The following is a 26,537-nucleotide window of genomic DNA, read 5'->3' as shown; positions in this document are numbered from 1 at the left end:
CAGTTATACAGTAATAAATATATCACACACATTTTTCATGATAATTATTACCCCACCAAATGCCTACTCTGTATATGTCTTCTTTCAGACATATATATAACTGCCTGAAATATACCTCCAAAAAATAAACTCTTGACACAGTATGAGCACAGTCTAAGCACTAAGTTTAAAATATTTCAGACATTTATTGCATTTAAATGTTTGTGCCTCTTCATTCACTTCTATGGGAGTTACAGAAATAGCCCGACATTTGTCCAGCTCATCCCATAGCTCCCATAGAAAAGAAGGGAGAAAGCCAATATGCTGCTCCACCTCAATGGAGTGACCATAGGTTGCCTCATCAGGCAGAACCTGGAGACATGCATCATATATTTGTGGAATACAGAATACACGATTAACGTCTCAGAGGGGAATTCCCCTTTAATAAATATTCTTTTCACATGCATTTGTATCCATTCAGCCAAAAGCGAGAACTGCACCTTACATCCTTCTCACAGGAAGACAAAATGCCCCATCATTTACTTGACCTGTTATGTGCAATACAGAGTAATGGCAGTAGAGGAAAAGATGCAAATGAACAATGCTGGGTGAGAAGACTTGTAGTGTTCCTTCAAAGAAAAGTTATTGAGCTGAGGACATTTGGTCATCAAAAGTGATGGGTCAGTTCCTAACTAGAATCAAATGACATCCCATATCTGGTTACATTCATACTTCAGCAGCGGGCAGAGCGGAAATGGGAAGGGAGTTGTCAAGATGAAAAATAATATTAATAAGAAGCATCTTTCACACCCCATAAATATTTATAACGTATACATAAAAACCACTATTGAAGCAATACATTACCATTACTTTTACTGTAAATATATTCAATTTAGTTACCATTAAAGTGATAAGATATCAGTTAAATTGCTCTGATTTATGAAACCCGCAAGAAGATATATCTATTTTTTTCTACATTTTTCGGAGCACAGTATATATTATAGCAAATATTGCTGGATTGCTCCATTGAAAGATGCATTTCTATTTACACAGCATTCAACTAAGTAAAAAAAATGTAATAAAAAAAAAAACTGTTGCTAATATTCAATGTAAGAAAACTTCTAGCATAGAACTACAGAATAGGAAGACTTAAGGGGTATTCCGGCAATTTTGTTTTCTTTCAAATCAACTGGTGCCAGAAAGTTAAATAGATTTGTAAATTACTTCTATTTAAAAATCTTCAGTCTTCCAGTACTTATCAGCTGATGTATGTCCTGCAGGAAGTGGTGTCTTTTCCAGTCTGACACAGAGCTCACTGCTGTCACCTCTGTCCATGTCAGGAACTGTCCAAAGTAGGACAAAGTATAGGAATTTACTACTGCTCTGGGCTGTTCCTGTCACGGACAGAGGTGGCAGCAGAGAGCACTGTGTCAGTCTGGAGGATATACCACTTCCTGCAGGACATACATCAGCTGATAAGTACTAGAAGACTGGAGATTTTTAAATAGAAGTAAATTACAAATCTATATAACTTTCTGACATCAGTTGATCTAAAGGTTTTTTTTTTTGCTGGATAACCCTTTTAAGTGTTGGACTTTTTGTTAACATTCTCTTTGTACCAGGCTATTCTTTTAAATGACCTTTCATTATATGACATCTCTGTTATTATTCCCTATGTGTCAGTATTCATGGAATCATTTCGGACTGCATAGACAACACCCACTTGTCAATTTATTTATATATTTCTCGGAATAATAAGAAAAGAGTGGTGCAAAACAGAACTTTAATGCGAAAGCAGGGGCGAATGTGATTTCCTATTAACGACAGAAAAAAAATTACTTCTTTGTCTGCAAGGAATTGTACAATATATGTCTTAAAGGGATATTCCTGTCTGGGACATTTATGGTATCTCTTGAAATTGAGGACCTGCTAGTGGCTGTTGAAGATGGTCTGGCTGTTGTATGGGATTTGGGTAGCTTCTGTTGACTTGTATGTTACACAAACAGTGTTGCATAAGACAACTGCCATTAAAGTAAATGGCTTAAGTCTTTTTGAGCTTCCTACTACCTCTGCCAGATGCAAGCAGGCCAGAAGGGACCAAGAATCCCTCATTCCTCTTTTTTTTTTTTTTTTTGCTAAAAGAGTGCCCCAATGTTCCCTCTTATCATGCCATGATGAAAGTTCATGTGACCATCTGACCACCTTTAACAGGTTCTCTAAGCTGAGCAACCCTGTTAAATAGCATATAGATATATAGTTATCATAGTAAATACTTAAAAAAAAATATTTCACTAGAAATATTTGTGTTTGGGATCTGTAACCAACATGCTAACCTATGCACATGACTCTGTTATTATAAATAAAAAACACCATCGCTATGAATATAACTATCAACTTGTCAAACTCAAGATTGTCCCATGCGTCTGAGAGAGGGAACAGAATTAAATGACAAGACAGTGATATATTACAGGGTGTAATTCACCGTGGAAATGTACAACAGAAAAGTGCTGTAGAACAGCTGACTCCAGCAAGGTAACTGCATGCCAAGTCAACTATATGGTGCAAAGTAAGCTGGATTACAAGAAATGTCCACTCACTGAGAAATTCCTGACAACTGCTTCCCAGTTCTTAAAGTGAATCTCTACCCTCGAACACAATTTTGTTAAACGGAACATCCCAGACACCACACCAAGGACCTGACAAGTGAGCAGAATAGTGTTCTGACACTGTCTCCCTATGTGCTATATAATGCTGCATAGAGCTAAAAATCAACTTTGAATGATGCACATGTCATTAACAAGTGACAGGGAAATAGACGAGATAGCTGCAGTCACGCTCATGTGCTCCCTTTTGAAACCACCTCTAAAGGGATCTTAGGAGAATATTGCATACTGTTTTATTACCGAGTTTAATATGTAAATAGTATGCATTATGATTGTCAGCTCCCTCTAGTGGTGGCTACAGGTAATAAGAATTTTATAATTTACACCCAATAGGAAGACGTAATCAAGGCTCACATGAAAGATTTTGCACAAGCCTCATTTTGCTCAAACATTTCAAAATTTTTCTGTGTTTTGTTCGAAAATGTAAACTTTTTCACACCAGCTCTCTGATGTAAGCATTGATAAAGTCCTCCCTATGTCAGGTTTGCACATGGTATCTGCCATTTTAACGGAAAACACAATGCTGCATGCTGCTCTATGAATCTGTCCAGGATTTATGATGGACTCAGTAACAGAATCTTCTAACTCTGCCTCCAATACAGATGTGAACACGGCTTAAGCACTCACAGAACTCGTAGAAGTTATACAGTATATTTCCTGTATTAATATTCATCCATTTTTCACCTTCGGCTTTACTTCATGGGCAAACAAAAAGTTTTTCAAGACATCTCTTGTTGATAATAATGGAGGAACTACGTAAAATAGCATAGCCTTGTATTTCCCTCTGTAAAATTGTTACTTGCAAGGTGAAAAAACAAGGAAAAAAGTGCCTCTTATGATACTGAAAGAATAAATACCAGGCTCCTGGTTTACTGTAGAGAACACAAGGCCGTCATTTCTGAAGATTATGTATGATAACTCTTATTTCTAGTGCTAAATACTGCTAAAAGCAAGCCATGATGATGTTCAGCTTCTGAGGATGCTGTTTTACAGGAATAAGTATGTACTTAAACCAAATATTAGACCAGCCTTATATTAAATATTCCTGGTAGTTAGTGTGAGATGTACTGAGAAAGCCCAGCATATTAATAGGACATACAGTATACTTGACTACTTGCATGTCTCTAAGATTAGAGGGGGAGAATGTTCACTGCCAGGGTGAAACGTGGACCATGGATGACCCTATAACTCACTTAGGACTCATGTGGATCACCTTCCCCAACACACGTTACCAGCATCTGACTTACCTTGCTTCCATTCTCTCTCGTTTCTCGCTCCATCTTGATGTCACCGATCAAGAGGTTCTTGTACTTAGTTTTTCCATTAGTAGTGTGATCATCTATTTGGAATTCTGAGTTTAGTGGTGTTGATGGAGGACAGTCACTCAAATTCAATGGCTGCTCATCTTGCTCTGAACTAGCTTTCCCATTGCTGTTAGCTTCAGTCGTCTCCCTGCTGTGTGCTCCTCCTGTTGCATTTGAGCCGTGTCCCAATGTTTCATTACCACTAAAACTCTCCGGAGCGGAATCATCTGCAAAACATATATTTTAAACAGCTGTTTAGGTTTTACGTGGTCTCATAAAAGCAATGCACTTAGAAAGCAACCATAAAACCAAACATCCTAACGTATGTGTCATATTTTCATCACATCTAGAATAATTACATTAGATAAACCTCAATTTGTTTAGAGCTGACTGAACAAATCATCTCTGCAGCCCTTAATGTGTAAAGCTGAGACGTATAGAAACATGGGCATCATTCCCGGTCGACTGAGTATACTCAGCAGCCTTGAAATCTTATTCATGACTTTATGATCCTAATGTTAAGCCACATGACCTCTATTTATAGGAAAGGCATAGAATGCTGCACCGCAATGGATACCGGTAATGAACACACATGAACATCCAGTAGAGAATCCTAAATGGCCTGTTGTTCCCAATGTTTCACTTAAAGGGGTAGTGCGGCGGTAAATAATTATTGACAGAGTAACACACATTACAAAGTTATACAACTTTGTAATGTATGTTATGTCTGTGAATGGCCCCCTTCCCCGTGTCCCACCACCCCCATCCGTGTACCCGGAAGTGTGGTGCGCTATACTCACCTGTCACGTGCCGACTCATCTCCGATCTTCAGTCTGCGATGTCGTCTTCGGACGGCCGGGCCGAATCCCTCCGAGCGTTCTGAGTGTCGGCCGCCCTCTTCGGCGTCATCGGCTGCTCAGCCACGATAGGCTGAGCATAACTGTGCTCAGCCAATCGCGGCTGAGCATCTGATGACGCTGAAGAGGGCGGCCGGCACTCAGGACGCTCGGAGGGATTCGGCCCGGCCGTCCGAAGACGACATCGCAGACTGAAGATCGGAGACGAGTCGGCACGTGACAGGTATGTATAGCGCACCACACTTCCGGGTACACGGGTGGGGGTGGTGGGACACGGGGAAGGGGGCCATTCACAGACATAACATACATTACAAAGTTGTATAACTTTGTAATGTGTGTTATTCTGTCAATAATTCTTTACCGCCGCACTACCCCTTTAAGGCCAGTTTTACTGAACCACCCTGGTACAACCTGATGCCATTCTCCTATAGTACGTACTTCTATAGCACTTGATAGTGTTAATAAATCAATATTGTGCCATGTAATACTGGCCTTTAGCCATTGGTCATTTTTGCTCAGCATTTAGCAGTGCCATCCAGTTCTTATTTATCCACATCCCATGATTCACATGTCCATGAACATATGGGTTTTACCTGGATCATCAACAGAGCTTACACACTGCCCAACCTCCTTTTTCTTCACAAAAACTGTCTGTAAGTATAGATGTGTCCACCTTTACCTGTCCAGACACATTAAAGCCACTCTGTACCCACAATCTGTCCCCCCAAACTGCTTGTACCTTCAGATAGCTGCTTTTAATCCTCCTTCCCGCCCTCCTCTTCATTAGGAACGCCACTGGTAGCATTTCTCCTATTCATAACCAGTCTAAACATTGCACAGGTGCCTAACGATCCAGCTTATGTGCAGTGTTCATCCTAATGATGAAGAGGGCGGGGAGGAAGGACGAAGAGGTGATGCAAGGTTCGGACATAGACACTCTAGGCCACGCCAATTTGACACATGGCTGCAAGTTTAAAAGTTGTTTTTTAGGACAATAATATCACCTGCTGAGCAGACCCGAGGAAAGATCTTGGATTAAAAGCAGCTATCGGACGGTACAAGTGGTTTTCATGGGGCAGATTGTGGGTACAGAGTCGCTTTAAAACCCTCAACAGGGTGCAACCCACAACACAACCACTGGGTAACCACACATAGACGCACATGGCATAAACATTTCTCAACCCTCATTTTGGGATATGTCTAGCCAAGAGGAAAGGTAGGGAAAGGTAGGGCAGAAACTTACAGAATTTGGACATCCAAGGAAAGCCTAGTAACTACCAGTCCTTACTATAAAGAATAATATTTAATAGAGACCAAACCAATTCCGAAGCTGTGCTACAGCAAACGTTAAGGATACATTAAGTGTTTATTACACCAATAAAGCTACAATGTAATGGTCTTGTTTATGCTTCTCTGAAAAGGTCCAGCTCTGATGTGTGGATCGTCCAAAACATTGCAATGTTGTTGTATTAGTGTAATAAACACTCATTGGATTGTGTCCTGGATGGAAGTACGGCCATTCTAGAATCCATTGGGATTTTCTCCAATTAAAAAGAGATCAATGGTCCAGTCCTGTGGTGTTGGTGCTGCTCTATCCTTCTCTCTTGACATATAATGCAGAAGTCAGCAGATAGCATTGTCACGGCCGCGGCGGCTTCCCGTGTCCCGGGTTGCCGCCGCGACCGCCTCCTGTCCCGTGCAGCCGCCGGGGTCCTTGTGTAGGGACCCGGCGCTGCTGCTGCTTCGGCCCCTGGGGCGCCTCACCTCTCCTCCGTGCATGTCGCGGTCTGTGCCGGCCGGCGCGCGCGTCCCCGCCTCCTAGGGCGCGCGCGCGCCGGCTGTCTCAGATTTAAAGGGGCAGTGCGCTCCTAATTGGTTAGTGGCACCAATCACTCCCCTATAAATCCCAGCATGCCCTGTCCCCTGGGTTGGAGCCTCTACATGCTTCCCATAGCGTTTGGCCCAGCTCCCTGTTGTTCCTGATTCCTGTCCGCTACCTGGTCCCTAGTCCTTGTTCCTGATTCCTGTCCACTACCCGGTCCCTAGTCCTTGTTCCTGGTTCCTGCTTCCCCGTTACTCTATTGCTCCTGTCTTCAGCCTGTCTCCTGCGGTCACGACTACAGACCTCTGCCACTACCATCTCCTGCCTACTGCTCCTGCCACGCCTCGCCTGCCATCACCAGCAACCAAGCCAGGGGTAGCGACCTGGGGGTCGCCTGCCGCAGCAAGTCCATCCCGCCTTGCGGCGGGCTCTGGTGAAAACCAGCGGCCCCTTAGACTCCGCTCCCTGGTGAGGTTAGTGCCATCGCTGGTGACGGTCCAGTGGATCCACTACTCCGGGCGTTACAAGCATCGAGGGGGTCTGGTTGGTTGCTAGGACCCACTAACTAATCACTAAATTATAGAGACTTCCATTGTTTTCAGAATCAATAAACAGCTTGACAGCAAATATCATTGTAAAGCCGAAGGGTTGCTCCCATTGGTGTACTTTACTTACCTCCTCCGGCTCCTAGTCCATACCTTCTCTGCTCCCCTCCATCGCCATGCTGCTCCTGCCTCTGCACTTCCTGGTTTGGCCCCCAGACTGTGTATGCACCCTTTCAAGGATTTAAAGGGCCAGCACGATGATCCCCAATGTTTCCTTACCTCCACCAACTTTATGTTGGCTGGTTGTTAGTGTTCCTTACTGTCTATAGCAAAGATATGCTGAGTCTGTTCTTTATATCCATGTGGTGTATTGAGCCAAGTTTGTCTTCCCAATTGCCTGATCCCTCTTGTACTATACTGAATCTCCACTGCTTGATTTGGACTGCTGACTATATTTTCATGCAATGTACTGGTGCTACCTGGTGTGCTGGACCAGATGCTGCTACCCAACACTGGGATCACACTTACAAAAAGACCTGGTAACACTAGCAGTAGAAGTCCAGAAAGAAAACCTACAGGTTACGTAGACTCCTCTCCTGAGTGTGCCCAAAAGTCAGACCAGTTTGATAGCACAGCTGGACTGCAAAATCATGAAAACAGGGACTGGACTATGCACTGCCAATACAACAATAAGGGGGTGCACAGTAAATGACATATATAGCAACATATCACATAGACAACAAGCAGCACACACTACCCAAAAATAACCAAATCAACTAGGCCTTATTGAAGGTCCCTTATGTATGTGATAGAAAAAAAACCATAAATACACTTTAAAGGGAAACTTTCATTTTTATATCTTTCTCATTGCTGCAGACATGGACAGATAATTGATAGGGAGATCATATTAATGCTACATTTTTCTTAGCTGATGGCTGTTAGCAAAGTAAAAAAAAGTATTTTTTTTGTAAGCTCGAGTCATAGAAGTGGTGCTGAGCAGTAGCATGCATGCCTCCTCTCTCCCCCACCCTTCCCTGCCCAACTGATGTACAAGGCTCAATGCTGAAGTTAAATCCTATGCATTAATTATTAAGGCAGAGAGAGGTGGGGGGGAGGGGAGGAGTTAAGCATGCTGCAGCTCAGCAGCTTGTTTAAACGCCTTATCGGCTATCTGCAGCTCTAACTTTAAAATGATTGTTCGAAATTAGGAAAACATGTCTGGTTTCTAAGAACAGTTCTACACCTCCCTACAGGTTGTGTCTGGTTTTGAAACTCAGCTTAAATGTAATAAAAAAATTATAGGACTGTATACCATTTGTAGACAGATGCAGAACTATTTTTGGAAAAAGGCAGACATATTTTTCTAACTCTGGCCAATACCTTTAAGTATTGAAGGAAAATCCCTTTCTGTATATTCTTCAGCATGATCTGATAGCCATGTGGGTCTCTTCACCTGCAGTTTGGCCTTCATGGATTTAAACGGCTTCTCTGCATTATAAAGCCCCAGTATTATGCAATGCTGTAAAGTTACTGCAGATTTGACCTCAGCCCTAACATCACTAGACAACACTAAAGAGTATGTCAGGCTGCAGTGATGTTACAGCGTTTTATCATGCCATGCCCCAGTGCACTAGTGTTTCATGACCGACGGTGTGCTCTCCTTCTGCCCTTATTTCTATGGCCTCCTGATGCTTTACAGACATATCTTACTGCTGATGATTGACTTCACTATATTTTATTTAGTTTTAAATTAGGAATTCTTCTGCAATGTTTTTACCGGAAAAACCTCTTCTTTCACAGCTTGATCTATTAAACCTAAATTTTGTTTTAATGTTGGATATTTCCAGGAAATTATCCTTATTAGAGTAAGTGTTTGGTCGGAGTGAGTTGTTCATACACATGTGATATATACTGTATATATTTAGAGATACATACAGTATATATATATATATATATATATATATTGTAAGAAGGCCCAAGGCACCGTCATAGCCGGTAGATATGTCTCACCAAGGTTCCTGGCCTTGGTGAGGTAAAAGACTATGATTGCTGGTGTCAGCGGCAATAGGCCACTGGCACATGTGTAAAATTTAGTATGGCTGCTCCCACACTCCAGGCCCAGGCTTTGTAAGCCTGGGAGAACCAGCTGAGAGTGGGTGTGTGTATCTCCAGTCTCAGAGTGTGCGGCTGTGGAGAAGGAGCTGTGTGTGGCTTCTCTGAGGTCAGAGGAGACTTCCAGGAGCGGTTTGGTGTCTGGCAGCGCCTGTCCGGGTGAGAGCCCTATGTGAACTAATTGACTGTTTTGCATAACTGCCAATGACTGTTTTCACGGACTCTGCTCCATACCTGGGTGTTGGCTAAAGAAAGCTGTAGGTTTTGTTTTCTGTTGTGGACAATAAACCACTTATTTTTCTTTAAACCTGCTGCTGGTCAATATATATATATATATATATACACACACACACACAGTGGTGCCTTAGATTACTAGCCTAATTTGTTCCGGGACTGTGCTTGTAATCCAAATCCACTCTTAAACCAAAGCAAATTTTTATACAGCAGTGTGAGGCTAAGTGCAGACACATTATAGCAGCAGCAGTGTGTATAGCTGAGTGTAAGTGCAGGCACATTATAGCAGCAGTATGTATAGCTGAGTGTGAGTGCAGGCACATTATAGCAGCAGTGTGTACAGCTAAGTGTGAGTGCAGGCACATTGCAGCAGGAATGGAGAGGATGGGAAACAAAGGGACTGACAGAGACTGCAGGGAGCATGAATGAATGAGCAGGGCAGATGTGGGCCTTTGCATGCAGCACTCTGTCCGGGGAAAGAGGGGTTACAGGAATGTGGATTACCTCCACACTCATGTCCCCTGATGCAAGTTAGTACTATAATCCTGTCTCTCTATATATGTGCCCGTGCAGCTGGGGTAGGACATGAGCCCCAGGTGGCATCAAGAGGATGACACCAATAAACCAATGCCATGGTCAGAATGTTTATAGCGCTGGGCAAGGAGCTGAATCATTACCCTAGATGAATGAAAGCCTGTCTGTGAAGAGTATGTGCTAATAATTGCAAAGTGATTTCTGCTCACAAGAGATTAGGTGGAGATCACACACATTTCCACATTAAACATATTAAACATGTCACTGCCTTCCTTTCATTCAGACTCCTTAGAGGAATTGCCACTTTAAATTTTTTATTTACTAAGAATGCTTCTTGCTACCAAGCCAGCTCACAATTCATTAAAATAAGAAGGTGCTTGACAAGCTAGAGCCAATATCTTGCCTATTCATCATTGTGTTATCTCCACTGTTTAATACTGAATAACTAAGTTGCATACAATGTATGTTATAGAATTAATATTGTATTACTGCTCATAGATGGGAGCTCTGAGGCACTTATTCTACATTTTTGTAATATATATTTAGTAAAAGACAGCCGTATGTTGTCATTATAATCTAATGGGGGACAATTTACAATAGACAAGGCTAAGGTTTTACATACTAATAACTATACTACATGTTACATGAGTCTCTATCTCATATTATTTGTGGTTCTTCCCCCCATTACATTTAACTGGAAATAAATTGACTAGTTTTTTTTTTAAGGGATAAGGATTTCAATAGACACTGCCCTTTTAACATATAAGTCAATATTGCAAGAAAATACAGTAGTACCTCGCTTTAAGAGTAACTTGGTTTGAGAGCATTTTGCAAGAAGAGCTCACAGTTTTTCAAAATTGTAACTTGGTTTAAGAGCATTGCTTTGGTATAAGAGCTCCCTGTACTGGGTGGGACGGCGGGGAAGGACATGGTCTGCATAGCGGGGTCTACAGCCCTGTACTTTGACCCAGGAAGTCTCCCTCACCTTCCAAATCATAGCAGATCCACTTCAGGCTGGGGTTTACATCAGGAGACAGGACTGTGGAGGTAATCTCTTCATAGCTGTAACCCCTCTCTCCCTGGACAGAGAGCGCTGCATGTATGTGCCCACATATGCCCTGCTCATTCCTTCATGCTCCCTGCAGTCTCTGAAGGCCCTGGGTTTCCCATCCTCTCCATTTCTGCTATAATGTGCCTGCACTTACACTCAGCTATACACACTGCTGCTATAATGTGCCTGCACTCACACTAAGCTATACACACTGCTGCTATACTGTGCCTATATGTCGCTGTTTATGTCACTGTCCTGCACAGCTGTGATTCTCACTTCCCAATTGGTCCATGTTGAACACATACCCCAGCCCCATTGCTGTCATGTGATCACACAGACCTCTGACAGCAGCCCTGCTTCTCTATTCTAGCCTGTTGTACTACACTACTGCATTATGGGGATCTGCATCTCCATCCTGTATCTACAAACTGTTGTTTCTTCAGGTATATGCACTTACTATACATTATACTCCACATGCTGATTGTTATACTGTACAGTAACTTATAATATCACATATTCAGATGTTTCTCATTGTTTGTTTCATTAGTTTTACATGTTATTCAGAATAAAAAAATATATTTTTGGGGGGTGGGAACCAATTGTCTGCTTATCAGTGATTTCTTATGAGAAAATTTGCTTCGGTTTAAGAGTGGATTTTGGATTACGAGCGCAGTCCTGGCCCTCTCCATCTCTTTTTTTAAAAGGGTTATCCAGTGATTTTATTTTCTTTTAAATCAACTGTTTTCAGAAAGTTATATAGATTTGTAAATTACTTCTATTTAAAAATCTCCAGCTGCTGTATGTTCTGCAGGAAGTGGTGTATTCTTTCCAGGCTGAAACAGTGCTCTCTGCTGCCACCTCTGTCCGAGACAGAAACTGTCCAGAGCAGAAGCAAAGGGAGCCGGGCGGGAGCTGAAGGGGTTAAGGGGCCGGCAGAATTACATACACGCAGCAGTCGTTCAGACCGCTGCGTGTATGTAATGAAAGTGATCTGCCAGGACCTGACAGACTCATAGCGTAATTTACGCTGCGAGTCGCTAAGTGTGAAGGCACCCTTAAGATTATTATTCTAATGACACTTTACTGACCATTAAGTGCCTTAGACTTGCAATTCACCTTATGTACTGTATACTAGTAGTATAGGAGTGGTGTATGTGTGTCCAGTATGGCCACAACCAGGGAACTATCTTAGAATAAATAGGTAAAAGCAGACCTATCAATGTATTTAATACATTAAAAAATGTGGTGTTTTGGCTAAATGCCATTTATGAAACCTGTAGATCTACATGCATTTCAGTGCGGCGTTAAGAGTGACTCATGTAACTAGGTGTTCTGACACTTCTCTACTTAGAACAGTGCTAGGACGGCAAGTCTGACCTGGTGATGTTTGTAGCCAAGGGCACATTCATCAAGAGGATGGGCACCCTGCTGGTCAGCTGTATGGTGCGCCATTATTGATAAATCTCCCACATTATTTCTCCTCCACACAGTCCCATTTGAATTAATATATAAACAGGTATATACATAATATATTCCTTTAGAAAAGTACTGTACATCTAATAGTTATATATTGTATATATTATATATCAGTGAACCAATCTGTTTAGATCCAACATTACAAATCTGAATGAAAAATGTAGAAAGAGAATCTGGCACCAATTGAAATGATAAAAAATGGGGTTTGTTATAAAGAAATGAACATAGGTTAAAGGGATTTTAAAGTGATACTCTGACCCCCCCTTTCTGACTTTCTACATAGCTATCGTAGCAGTTTTCAGAATAGATTTCTTATATAATAGATATAATAGATTTCTTGGTGCTTGGTCTGGTGCTGATGTGGGTGGGGCTAAGTGGCACTGCGGTTGTGAAGCCCCGCCCACGTTGTGACGCAATCCACCTACGATAAAAAGCATTTTTCACTGGACAAACCCCCTAGAAATCTATTATAAAAAAAGGGTATGGAAACTGCAGAATTTAGGCTTCACAGCTGTGTAGAGAAGTCCTCATACAGAAAGGGGGTGACACTATCACTTTAAGGCCCACTCTGTTTTTATGCACCTCATTCTGAGCTTCCAAAAATATAAGCTTTCAGGCTATACACAAGCACAGTATTACGGTCCCTATCTATTGTATATATAGAAATATTATAATACTGCACGGCTTTAATGGCGAGTCCATCCCTGCATCGCTGTGTTCACATAACCCAGGCTCTGCCCCTTGGCTCTGCATTTCACTAGCGGCACACACAGCTACGTAATGCATGTATCTGCCCTGCACTGTCACCGGACTCATGATTTATGCAAGGATACAGAAGATCAAGTTGAATGAACAGGGAAGAAGCCCAAAGTCAGTGGCGGATTAAGCACGGTTTAAGCTATAAATAGCACATGAAGTCCTCATCAGCTCTCGTGTCTCCAGCGTCTGCAGCACCACTATGTGATTAAGTGTTTAAATTAAACAATGTTTACAAAGAAATATTATATATGTATACATCAGCTGTTACCATGACAATTGTAGTGTACACCTGATGTAACTTATTGAAATGATAACTCCTATGTGTAGCATGGAAAAATGTATATTTCTGGATGACACAAATCACGCAATGTAATGTCCAGTGTAAAGGAGCCCCTTCATACAGTGACCTTTCTGGCATGGAAAAATATTAAAAAAAAAAAAATTTTATACACATTTTTCTTTATACAGTAGGGTGGATCTTTTAGGGAAGCCCACCATACCCTGAGCATGCTGCATTTAAACCATATACCACTAACCCTGACAAACTACAAAAATGCTACAGACCACATTGTATATTGTATATATAGACTTTTGTAAAATATGATAAAAAAAAAAACTACAGTAAAAAAGTATTTCACATTATTGTGTGGAAATATATTTTTCATTGCATTTTTTTCTGATAAAAAATATAGCAGAAAAAATGTTAAAAGGGTACTCTGGGGAAAATGTTTTTAAACCAACTAGTGTCGAAATGTTATAAAGATTTGTAAATGACTAAAAATTTTAAGCCTTGAAGTACTTATCTCCCGCAGGAAGTGGTGTTTTCTTTTCAGTCTGACATGGTGCCCTCTGCTGCCACCTCTGTCCATGTCAGGAACTGTCCAGAGCAGTAGCAAATCCTCAGAAAACAACTTCTGCTCTGGACAGTTCCCGTCATGAACAGAGGTGGCAGCAGAGAGCACTGTGTCAGACTAGAAAGAATAAACCACTTCCTGCAGGACATACAGCAGCTGATAAGTACTGGAAGGCTTAAGATTAAGTAATTTACAAATCTATATAACTTTCTGACAGTAGTTGATCTGAGATCAGATTTTTTTTCCTCTGGTGTACCCCTTTAACTGTAAAACAATAGGAAAATATAAAATGTACTAAGAACAGTGTATATTTTTTCAGGTGACAGGGTTATGCTATTTTTAAGCATTTTCCATCCCTAAGTAAGAAAAAAAAAAGTGCCTCCCCCAAAAAATTAATGTTAGTGTAGGAGGTGTGTGGTTTCTGAAAAATCGGGACAGATTAACTAAATGTCTTTGCACCTTGACTTTGGCATTAAATCGTTGTCATTTTTAATTCAACATGAGGGCGTGGCTTAGAGTGAGGGGAAAGGGGCGTGGTTTAACATGGTAGAGCTTGAAATAAAAATAGAATCTTGGTAAAAAGTAAATAAGCTAATAGCTGGTATAAACAGATTAGAGATGAGTGAAACTACAGTAAGTTCAGGTTCACAAAATCCTGAACGCTCGGCATTTGACTCCCTGTTGGAGGAGAAGATGGATGCAGCTCTGGGGCTGCCTGGAAAACATGGATACTGCCTATGGCTTAATGGTCAAATGCAGAGTGAGGCTATGTTCACACTTTTTTTTTCACTGACTGACATAAATTCACACCCTATTGCGATAAAACTTAACCTTTATATACAATGTTGCTAAACCAACAACAACAACAAAAATCTGTGTGAAACAATGTGCTTCCTACCACTGCACCAGGGGTTTCTATAGATGTAGAAGGGGGGGTGGGGTTACTCTAGATACCAGGTCAAGGGAGGGGGTTGTGCTCTCTCACAGCTAATCCAGATGACCAAAACTCCCCCTGCGTTTTGGGGATGCCCACCTCCTTAATAGGGTGGCCCCAAGCATGGTTCCGTATGATCTTTACTGCTGCTGAATTTAGATGCGGGCACACCCGCTTCCAAATCCCCCACTGCTCACAATGGAGCATGCGGCCGGAGCCACATGCTCCATTGTGTGAACCGACAGGGTTTTCTGCGGCTGCTATTCATTGAACATGTCAGTTTCTTGCGGCACTGCTAGGGATCCCAAACGAAGTGTATGCTATGGGAGAGATTTATCAAACATGGTGTAAAGCGAAACTGGCCCAGTTGCCCCTAGCAACCAATCAGATTCCACCTTTCATTTCCCAAAGAGTCTGTGAGGAATGAAAAGTGAAATCTGATTGGTTGCTAGGGGCAACTGCGCCAGTTTTACTTTACACCATGTTTGATAAATCTCCCCCAAGTATATACACTCCGGAACATGGCCTTACACAAGTTACACAAGTCACTGCAAGAAACTTCACACATCCTAATATATGCTTAGGTAAGTTGTTTTTTTGTTTTTTTTAAATGCCATTGTAGTATTGTGTGCATTTTTTCAGCCAAAGCCAGGTAGGGTTGAAAAGCAAAAGTATATCTACTAGTAGGGTCACATGTAAGGTATCTGCAACAAATAAACTATGTTGTTGGATACTCTGAAATTTTCCATTGGTTTCATTGAGAAGTCTCTTTGCACCTGGTTTGAGTTACTAAAACAAGTATTAGATCTGGCAGCAGGACTTCTGCTTATTCCTAATGGCTGTTGCTTTTCTAGATGGTGGACAGAAGGTGGCGCTGCTGTCTTCAAACACTTCTCTGTCCCTTGTGAACAGAGACACTGGCTCATTTTATTACTGTCCAGGTTTTTGTTCTACCTGTTCGGCTTCTTTTCCACATGAAGTAGATGAAACATATGTGTCGGATAATTATTCTGCTTTATAATAACTGTGTAAACATAAGATACCTTAGGAAATATTAATATGGCCTCTTTTTTTATATATTGTCATGCACTTTCTAACCATCTCCAATACAAATATAAGAAGGCTGTGTGTATTCCATAATACGGAGCTTCTGAATATGGGGCAAACACACAGCGCTCACATGCGGATGTGTGAACAAGTCCTATCCTGTAATACCCAGCTGCTCCTGCACAGATCAGACAGAAATTTAGAGCTGCTTAGTTTTGAGGCTTCTCAGCACTGTGGACCCTGACCCCAGAGGAAACAGGTGCGTCTCCTAGTCCCAACAGTATTGTAGATTGATTTATTCAACAGCAAACAGCATAAGCAAGTGCAGAGAGAGAGACTGCAGGTGCCTGGGATCCAAATTGAAATGGTTAAAAGTATAAATCAATGGGGGAGATTTATCAAACTGGTATAAAGTAAAATTGGCCCAGTTGCCCCTAGCAACCAATCAGATTCCATCTTTCATTTTCCAAAGAATCTGTAAGGAATGAAAGGTGGAATCTGATTGGTTGCTAGGGGCAACTAAGACAATTCTACTTGACACCAGTTTGACAAATCTCCCCCTATGTTTCTTTATTCAAGATATAATAACATGTGGCAGATTTATGGCAGAAATATGTCCAAAATAAAACCTTTTTTTTCTTCCTTTGTATATAACTAAGAATAGTTGTTTCTCAGATGAATGGCAAATTATTATGCACCAAAACTTTAATGTATGAATATACACTACAGTTCAAAGTACACAGAATATTTGTGATCCATATATCACAGATTGCAAACAGAGCACTTATCATAAGTGATGGGGCCCATATCTCCAGTAGAGGCCACGCAGCTACTATGGGGCATTCCCGGCCCCTAATTGCCCCTAGTTATCTGTACTTTCCACTGGGTCAAATTCAGCTAAAACTGTTGTAGAGAACTATTAGCTCCCCGCCCCATCATTTATACTGTAAGGCTATGTTCACTTGACCTTTTTTTCTGTCTGTTTGGGCGCCCATCATTACAATGACAGCTGTTGATACAATATTCTAGTTCAATCTCTTCTGGGTGTGTTTCTTTTTTAAATGTCCATTAAATTCAGTAGTAAAGATGGTGTAAGGACAGTGAAATAAAACGTGTGAACAACTAAAATTAAGGTCCGTTGTTTGCAAAATACTAAAAAAAAAAACAGACGCCTTTTCGCTTTTTTTTTTTGCACAGTGAGAATATAGCTTAAAAGTGAATATCAGCTTCCCAGCACAAGTGTCTTTTGGCATGGAAATGGGCAGAGGTGAGTTGAAAGGGAACCAACCAACCAACAAGTTTTTGTGTATCAACCTACAAATAATGCCCAATTCAACCTGTCCTAACATATCTCTTAAGCGTCTGCCAACAACCAGAAACATTCTTTTATTATTTCCCACGTCATAAGCTAGTTACCCTTCACTAGCTATCGTTCTTTTCCTCAGCACTAGTCATGGCTGGTGGGAAGGAATAGTCTGTAATCATGTCTCTCTATATTTTAGGAGAGATTGAATTAAGCATTCTAAGGTACCATTTTGTAGGCTAAGGTTAGATTCACACTATGGAATCTGCGCAGAGAAGTTCTGGCGGATTCCGTGGCTTATTCCCCTTCACAGTGGCGCACCTATCCGCCTGTGCCATAGGCACTATTCTATGGCCGGGCAGATTCCACGTGTCAATTCTTTCGGCACCCATAGAATGGTGTCTGTGGATTCTGTAGTGCGAACCTACCCTAATACACAAAATCATGGTGATTGGTTTTCTTAAATTTTTTTGCACAAAGGGGGCAATATTCTTGGGGAAAAGGGGCCTACCGATATGTACAATCATAAAAAAGGTAACTGGTTTGTGAGGGCAAAATGAGGCCCCCAAATGATCTTGAATGGGGGCACAAAAAGGGTCCAAATACTGTGTGAAGTTTAAATAGGGAGGGCATAAAAAGGGAAATCTGCAGGTCTATGGGCAAATGTACTCTATTATAGAGGTAAGAAATATTCCTATAGTGGCGAATACTGAGTCTTATATAAAAGCCATGTACATATGAAGTAAGCTTACATTCACACATGTTTTTAGCTGGGTGTTTTGTCTTTTGTTAAAGTTTAAAGCATGAAAACAAACTACAGTAAAGCCATAAACATGCAGCTGAAAACATGTAGAGTCAAACATGGTGCGAACACTAAATGTGTGATGGTGCCATAAGGGTTCGTTCACACATACAGGATCTGCAACAAAATAAGCTGCAGATTTATTGTTGCAGATCTGATACTGTGTGAATACTGTAACTAAATGATTGAACACAGCATCAAATCTGCCGCAGATCCTGTACATGTGAATGTACCCTAAGGGTATAGTCAGACAGCCATTCAGGACTCTCCAGAGATATTTGATAGGGCTAGGCCACCTAAAGTGTGACTGTCAGTTAATTATTTTTTTGGCAGAAACCAAGAGTACCAAGTAATTTTAATAAACTCTGTAATAGGTTTTATTAAGCAAAAGAGTTTCCTTCTGAACTAAAAAAGCCGAGGGGGGTAAAGGAGCACAGAGAGGAGACAAACAGCTCGTGTATAGTACAACACATCATCCTGCAATCTCCTCTCACCAAGTTCCCAGATAAGCAGTGACCTCTCTGACCTGAGAATACAGCGTTTTCTGTGCCCAGACACACAGGGGATTTATCATTATGTGCCCCTGCTGTACGCCACAAAGAAGGGGCAGATTTGCCCCTTTTCTGTGGTGTACACCAGCCATATCCCCCGCTTGCCTGACAGGTGGGTGGAGGGGGTGGGGGCGTGACAACGCAAGTAGGATGCTTGGCCTCCTCCTGCACCTGATATATGAAGGTTTACACCTGCTTCAGAGCAGGTGTAGATATTTGCACAATACCTGTGCTGGGCGCAGGGCTGGCCGCCTGTACTAAGAGGCCTGTGTCTCTTAGTAAATCCAGCCAGGGAAAAGGGGGCAGCGCTTTATTTAGGTCATATGCCAGTCATAGGCCAGTCTTGATAAATGTCCTCCACAGTCTCCAATCTGTGGAGACTCACCCCCCTCGGCCCCTCTGCCCTCCATAAATTATAAGGATATTCACAGATTTGTCCACGTGCTGTCCTGGCTGTGTGCTTATGGTCACTGTATTGTTGGATGGTAAACCTTTGGCCCAGTCTGATATCAACTTAATTTACCACAAGTGACTCCAGTCAAGGTAAAGAAACATCTCAAAGAAGATCAAGAGGAATGGGAGGAGCCAGAACAAAACATCAGCTGTCATAGCGAAGAGTCTAATTACTTATGTCAAGTACTTCCCTTTTTGATAAATTTGCAAACAAATTTTAAAAAGTCTGTTTTCACTTTGTCATTATGGGGGGACTGAATTTAGATTGATGGCGGGGGGGGGGGGGGGGGGGGGGGGGGGGGGGGGGGGGGGGGGGACGTAATTTTTTTTAGTTTACCACAAGGCCACAACAAAATGAGAAAAAGTGAAAGGCTCTCAAAACTCTCTGAAAGCATTGTATTTCCATTTTGCACTGCTGTCCTTTTGTCTCTTTTCTAGTAATTTACTCCGGCTCTTTAGTTTCAATCCAGTGTTTTACTTTAGAAAACGTGTACTTCATAGGGAATACAGCGGCACTTTCACACTGCTATGTTCTCTATGAAGTTACACAAGTAAAATGCATCCATGGGAGACCAGGTTGTTTATGGCAGCTGCAGAGGGGGACAGGGACAAAAGATTTTGCTTCTATGACAGCTTTGAATACAAATTCCGAAATAATTTTGTGCCGTAATCAATAAGACTTTGTCTTTTTCAATCAATAATGTTTGTTATGATATATGTTTTCAAGTAAGTGTTTGTTCAATGATACCATTGATTGCTCATTTTCCTAACATCTGACTTACCAAAGGTAAGTAAATATTGCCCTTAATATATAGATAGAAGATAGATAGATAGATAGATAGGGTTTCGTCCCACTGAATCGTTGACTCCACTGCATGCAGACTATTTTCCGCCCGTTATTGCCGAAGGACGTCAATAAGATGTCCGATATTTGCTAATGACAAACGTCTTTAATAATCACGATAATTATAGATGGTTGTCATCAGCAAATATCGGATGAAAAATGCTGTAGTGTGAACTTAACCTAAAAATCTACGGCAGAAATCCAAAAGTACGCCCTGGATAGCTGTTGCACAACAGATTTTTTTTTCAATGAATAGAGCTAGAATGTGAACGTATCCTAAGACTACAGCTGGTTTTCATCTAAAAAAATGCCATGTTTTCACTTTTGAGTTCTTGTCATAGAGAAATGGGTTGCATTGAAGTCACTGCACACAACGGCCATTGTTCACACAATGTATTGATCAGTGTATTGTATCTCTGAAATCCGCTCATCAGCTGATTGCCTTATAACAGACTGACGCTCCTCCCCGGTGCTGGGAAAAGCTGGATCCAGTCCTGGTAAACTAGGAGACGTTTACCAGGACTGGATCAAGCTTTACCCAGCACCCAGGGAGGAGTGGCACTGAGGGGCAGTCAGTTAGATGGAAGTACTTCGCTTTGTGATTAATGAAAATTTACTCATCTCAATTTTGTTTATTAAGTGATTTTGAGCGAGAGAGAGAGAGAGAGAGAGAAAAAAAAATTAAGCGGTTAGCCTCTCCTGATTCTGATCTGCAAATTTCCCTAAATATTCAGGTGAATGGGAACTTTATTTAAAAAATGGGCCAGAATGCTAGCCTCAGTGAGGTGTGAGCCTAATTCATGTCCCCTCTGCCTCATACTCACACCCCCTAAGTCTGAAACAGGCCCACTCAGTCCCATATTAACACCACCCCAAGCCTGATTCACATCCCCTCAGCCTCACATTCACACCCCCAAAGCCTGATTTATGCCCCTTCAGCCTCACATTCACACCCACCAAGCCTGATTCCTGTCCCCTCAGCCTCATATTCACACCCCAAAAGCCTGATTCATGTCCCCTCTACTTCACTTTCACCCCCCAAGCCTGATTCATGTCCCCTCAGCTTTACATTCACACCCACCAAGCCTGATTCCTGTCCCCTCAGCCTCATATTCACACCACAAAAGCCTGATTCATGTCCCCTCTACTTCACTTTCACCCCCCAAGCCTGATTCATGTCCCCTCAGCTTTACATTCACACCCCCATGCCTGATTCATGTCCCCTCAGTCTCACATTCACACCCCCCAAGCCTGATTCATGTCCCCTCAGCGTCACATTCACCCCCAAGCCTGATTCATGTCCCCTCAGTCTCACATTCACACCCCAAGCCTGATTCATGTCCCCTCAGCGTCACATTCACCCCCAAGCCTGATTCATGCCCTCTCAGCCTCATATTCACTCTCTAAGTCTGATTCATACCCCCCTGCCTCATATTCACACCCCCTAAGCCTGATTTACACCCCCTTAGCCTCCCCTTCATACTCCCCTGCACTTAGCAGTGAACCATTACTTTTGTATATTCACCAAAGGCCCTCTATAAATAGGGAATAGAAACATAGAAGATTGTCGGCAAAAAAAAGACCACTGGGTCCATCTAGTCTGCCCTTTTATCATTTCCATTCTTATTATCTTAGGTTAGATAAATGTGTATCCCATGTATGTTTAAATTCTGTTATTGTAGATTTACCAACCACCTCTGCTGGAAGTTTGTTCCAAGTACCTACTGGTAGTTGGTATACTCTGGTGTACATGGAGCCATAGCATACAAATGCCACACCACATACAATACTATTCAAAAGTTAAACTGATCAACTTTGTTTAATATTTTTCTGCACACTGTATGAAATAAATAATGGAGTAAGGGCTGGTGGGTAAGCACAGCACAGCAGCTATATCCAGATCAGCTCCTTCTCATATATTTATAGTTAGTGTCTTAATTCCTGCCAGTTATCATTTCTAACACGGGACATTCTTCTCTGCCACTCGTATTATTCTCATTCCCTTTATTCTTCCCATATATTCCTCTATCTACAGTTCTACTTTTCAGCTTCTTTGACCGGGCCAGTGCTTTCATTGCAGATGTGGCATCCCCCGGGCAGGATCCAACCTTTCTCTTGCTGTGCACCCAGGGATTAGCCTGACTTCCCGAATTTCTCTCCTCTACGCAGTGAGAGCTAATCTTTCGTGTATGAAGCAGGGGAGGGTGTTGCCATGACAACCCGCACATTCTATCAGTGGGGCTGATCCTGCTGTGCCGAGCCGCAAAAAAAAGAATCCGGAGAAACACATACTCTCCTCTCCTGCTCCTGGCTCTCTCCTGCAGGATTTCAAGCTTTTCCGAGCTCTCTGATGGACTACAAGGCTTATTATGCAGCATTTATGAACCAGATGATATACGATGGAAAACCTATTTTTTTTCCCCCCCATATTTTTACGTTTTTTTTTTGTTGGAATTCACACATCATCTCCTACAATCCTTGCAGAAATGCTGGCACTAATCGCAGGGTTAATGCCGCCTTATTAATGTGCACAGGCATCTGCAGAAAGAGGACAGAAAGGGATGCCAGAAGAGATCATTGGGCCCGGCGGCGGTGATGAGGGAGGATGCAAACGCCAGTCTCTGTAGGCATATCGCTCTTACTTACAGACATCTAGGGGTAGCCACGAGCTGATTGTGGAAATACTACTCATGGCACAATGGAGACTCTAGAGACAGCAACAACAAACGCATGCGTGGAGCTCCTCATCCATTAATAAAGCATAGTAATCATTGACTTATAGCTATGGGAAATTACTAAACGGAAACTTCTCCTAGCTGCTGCATAGTATGTGCTCCCCAGGCCTAGATTTATACGTGTGCCCAACCCAAGACTGATCTGGCGGACACAGAATGGATATATGCCCCTCACAGGGTAATACCTTCTGGGAATATATAAAGAAAGTAATACATTTAAATGTGTAATATATTTTACTTTCACAGTTCTGTACAGAGAGCGCGTTCCTTTACATCGGTCGTGGTGCCCAGCAGAGCTTTCCTAGGGAGCCAATTAGCTTGGCAGAATGTTTTTGGAGAACTTAAAAAAAATCCCTGCACACCCATAGCAAGAAGCACATCTTACATTACACATAGCTCTGCTGGTTGTTATATGCCTGTAAGGGATTGCCTCTGATAATAACAGCATGTTAGGGAATTGTAATGTATGCAGTTCTCTAATAGGCTCCAAATGTGAAGCTTTTTTAACCCATTTGAAGATGGAAAAATAAAAGTGTTTTTTTTTTTTTTAAACAAATCCGACTTTACCCTTCATCATTTGTTTCTATATCTGACCAATATCATGAAATGAAGACATCAGATCACTATAAAAGGGTTAATGTTCTTAAAGCAGTGGCCATATGGCTTTTGTGGAACTACAGGTTTCATCATGTTATACAATGCTGTAGGGACTAAAAACTCAAAGATCTGGATTAAATCCCAGCTCTATAAATTGGTTCTTTAACTGCACTCTACTGGCTGACAGGGAGATTGACAACACATTTAGTAAGCAGAAAGCACTAAGTAAATACTGTATTCAACATACCATTACAGCACACACGACGTAGGATGAGATTTATAAACCTACTCTATGCATTGTAAGGTACTGTAATATACTAACTACAATGTATTGACTGTCACCAATGCCACATCAATACAAAGATGAAGAATATCAAATTGTATCTATACAGTTCCAGCACATGCTGCATATTTTATTGAATACAGAAGAATGGATTTGGAAGGGGAAAATATAATGTTATTTATACACTATTCTAAACTTAGAATATATAACGTTATTTATACACTATTCTAAACCTATGTCATTGAAAATAGCAATACAGAACACAAACACTTTGAAAGAGATCACAGCTTCTATCTCTCACTGCATAGCCAAGTTTGTCAGTATAAGAAATAGCCCAAAAGACAATGGACATGCTTGAAGGGCTTTTTTATTCTTAATTTGTACTTATTATGGTGTAAAAGACCTTCTCCATGGGTCAATAAAACATTTGCTTAGTTTTACTTCTACAGCCACAACCGTTTGCTGTGTAAGTTCTGCTTTCTCTTCTACAAAGCCTGTGTGATACTCTCCTGCAAACTGCCTTGTATTTGCTATCCTCCCTCTCTACAGCCTGTGCAAGCTATGCCGGTGCAAGCTGTCCTTTAAGGATTCTCTTCTCTCTCACCTTGAGAGAATAAAAAATCAGTCTGCTTAATTTATCTTAACTTTCACTAGTAGCTGCTAAATGGTTGGAAATTTTTAGTGAAGGCCATTTAGAAAGTTGCTATATTTTGCATACAGGAAATAAAAATTAGTCAACTGGGTCCATGGCCTTTCTATATACTAAATCCAATGATTGTCCATATACATAGAAGTGTCCACCATACTGCAACTTCTTTTATTACCTTTCAGTATAAAAGTACCTATGTTCCCCCGACCAGTCAGCCAATAACCTACACTCCTTATCATCCCTCATTTCATTCTCCTTTCTAAATTCTCTTATGCTGCACTTTTTCTCTGGAATTTTTTGGTCTTACTTCATCAGTCAAGTTCTAATATTATTATTATTATTATTATTATTATTATTATTATTATTATTATTATTATTATTATTATTATTATTATTATTATTAATATGTTGTCACATAATTTATTTTAGCTATGTCTATGCTTCATGAGTCAAATATAGACTTCTTTTTATGTTTTGTCCATTGTTGATTTCTTTGATGTCTTCTGAACTTTGCTATTCCACCCCATAACAATACACTTTCTAAATGTATCGTCAAAGATACAGGTCAGGTGACTGGTTCAAGCTGCTTTACTTATATTCTCTCAGTGGACATACAGTGGTTGGTCCATTTTGACAGTCAGCACCCGGCAGTAGCTATAGAATCACTCATGCCCTTTAAATTCTAAACTCTTACAAGCACGGCTCTCTCTCCTCTCTTTCATTGTATGTAGGTTTTTTAAAGTGCTTTATAAATAAAAGCTAATACCTTAATTTCTCATAATGAAACAGTCAGAGAGTCAAAATGCTAAAGCTTCAACCTGGAATGAATTGGATCAATAGTCAAAAGAAAAAAAGTCTCAAAATCGTAAATGAACCATAACAGTGATCAACATTACCAGTATACTACTGTATATAAAGGCCGAACAATGCCACTGAACCATGTCCATATATAATAAACCAATGTACATAATAAGCAGTGCACAAAACAATAATAACTACTATATGGCTAATAAAGGGCTAGAACCAATATCAATGCAAATCAGTCAATGTCTTTATACACAAGCATCGATATGGTCCCGGAGCACTGTAATACTCTAATCAGAGCCGTATGGACATGTGACCGATGCATAAACAAAACTTTGACTCCTATGGGCTGCTATAATAAAATGTGAATGTGAATAAAACTAAACTAAATAAAATAAAATTTAAATGCACCATTTTTTTTAATAAATAAAAATGAAAATATTACAAATGACCAAAAAATACTTCTCACTGGTGTAAAAGTTAAAATTCGTTTAAAGTCAATGATTATATATGCCACTCAATGTCCGACATACATATTAGTGTCTTCTTCATTCAAGCATAGTATAATATGATAATAAGATAGTGATTTTTGTACCTCTCATAGAAAACATCCTATAGCCTATGAGAGTAGATGGAGGAACCAGTACACAACAGTTCCCTGCTCTGCCATAGTTTTCAACTGTACCTGTGTCCTGAGGGCAGCTAGGTAAAAAATCTTGCACTGCTCGGGCACCCCTGAGATTTTATGGCTCCATAGCCAGCTATGTGGTAGTTACGCCATTGATCTCCTGCCTACCTATGCTAGTTTTAAAGAGAACCAGTAATCATTTTCATGCCACTTGAACCATGAGTCATTGGGATTGCCCCTGGTGGTTTCTGCCTGCCCCACACAGGTAGAGATTTATCAATGATGGCTGGTGAGGCATTAGCGGATTATAATAGATCCTTTTCGAGCGGTAGCCCGGGCCCTGAGCTTCTGAGGGGCCCATGGCCACCAAAAAAAAATTATACTTTGTGATGCCATAATTTGCTGCTTTTTTACCGCATTTTTGCACAAATCCGGGCATCATGACAATAAGTATCCTGTACTATATACTGTACACCAGGCTAGTGCTGCCATAGTTACAACGGGGTGCGGGGGGGGCCCAGGTTTGGTGACCAGCCCAGGGCCTATGGTAAAGTTAATCCACCCGTGGGTGAGGCATGGAAAAGCTGCCAGTGACCACCCAAATGACTAAAATTTTAGGCAGCATGAAAGTGGTGACAGGCTCCCGTTAAGAAGCCATAAGGACAGTAATAATACTACATCTCCAATTTGCTCAGTTCTTTTCTGACTTCTGATAGA

The 26,537-nt window shown here is 41.2% G+C and overlaps 1 protein-coding gene across 4 annotated transcripts in view; it reads right to left on the bottom strand.

The window, feature by feature from the left end:
- Positions 1-26,537, bottom strand: part of NOL4 (nucleolar protein 4) — a 210,640-nt gene that overhangs the window by 44,897 nt on the left and 139,206 nt on the right. For all 4 annotated transcript variants that reach the window (XM_069960053.1, XM_069960054.1, XM_069960056.1 and 1 more), the window contains exon 6: positions 3,890-4,173. In XM_069960053.1, the coding sequence (XP_069816154.1) occupies positions 3,890-4,173 (284 nt within the window). The remainder of the gene's footprint in view (positions 1-3,889; positions 4,174-26,537) is intronic.

This window comes from Dendropsophus ebraccatus, chromosome 2 (genome assembly GCF_027789765.1).
Source record: "Dendropsophus ebraccatus isolate aDenEbr1 chromosome 2, aDenEbr1.pat, whole genome shotgun sequence".
Lineage (NCBI taxonomy): Eukaryota > Metazoa > Chordata > Amphibia > Anura > Hylidae > Dendropsophus > Dendropsophus ebraccatus.
Note: the sequence above shows the minus strand (reverse complement) of the source record. Positions and strands in the feature narration are given on the sequence as shown.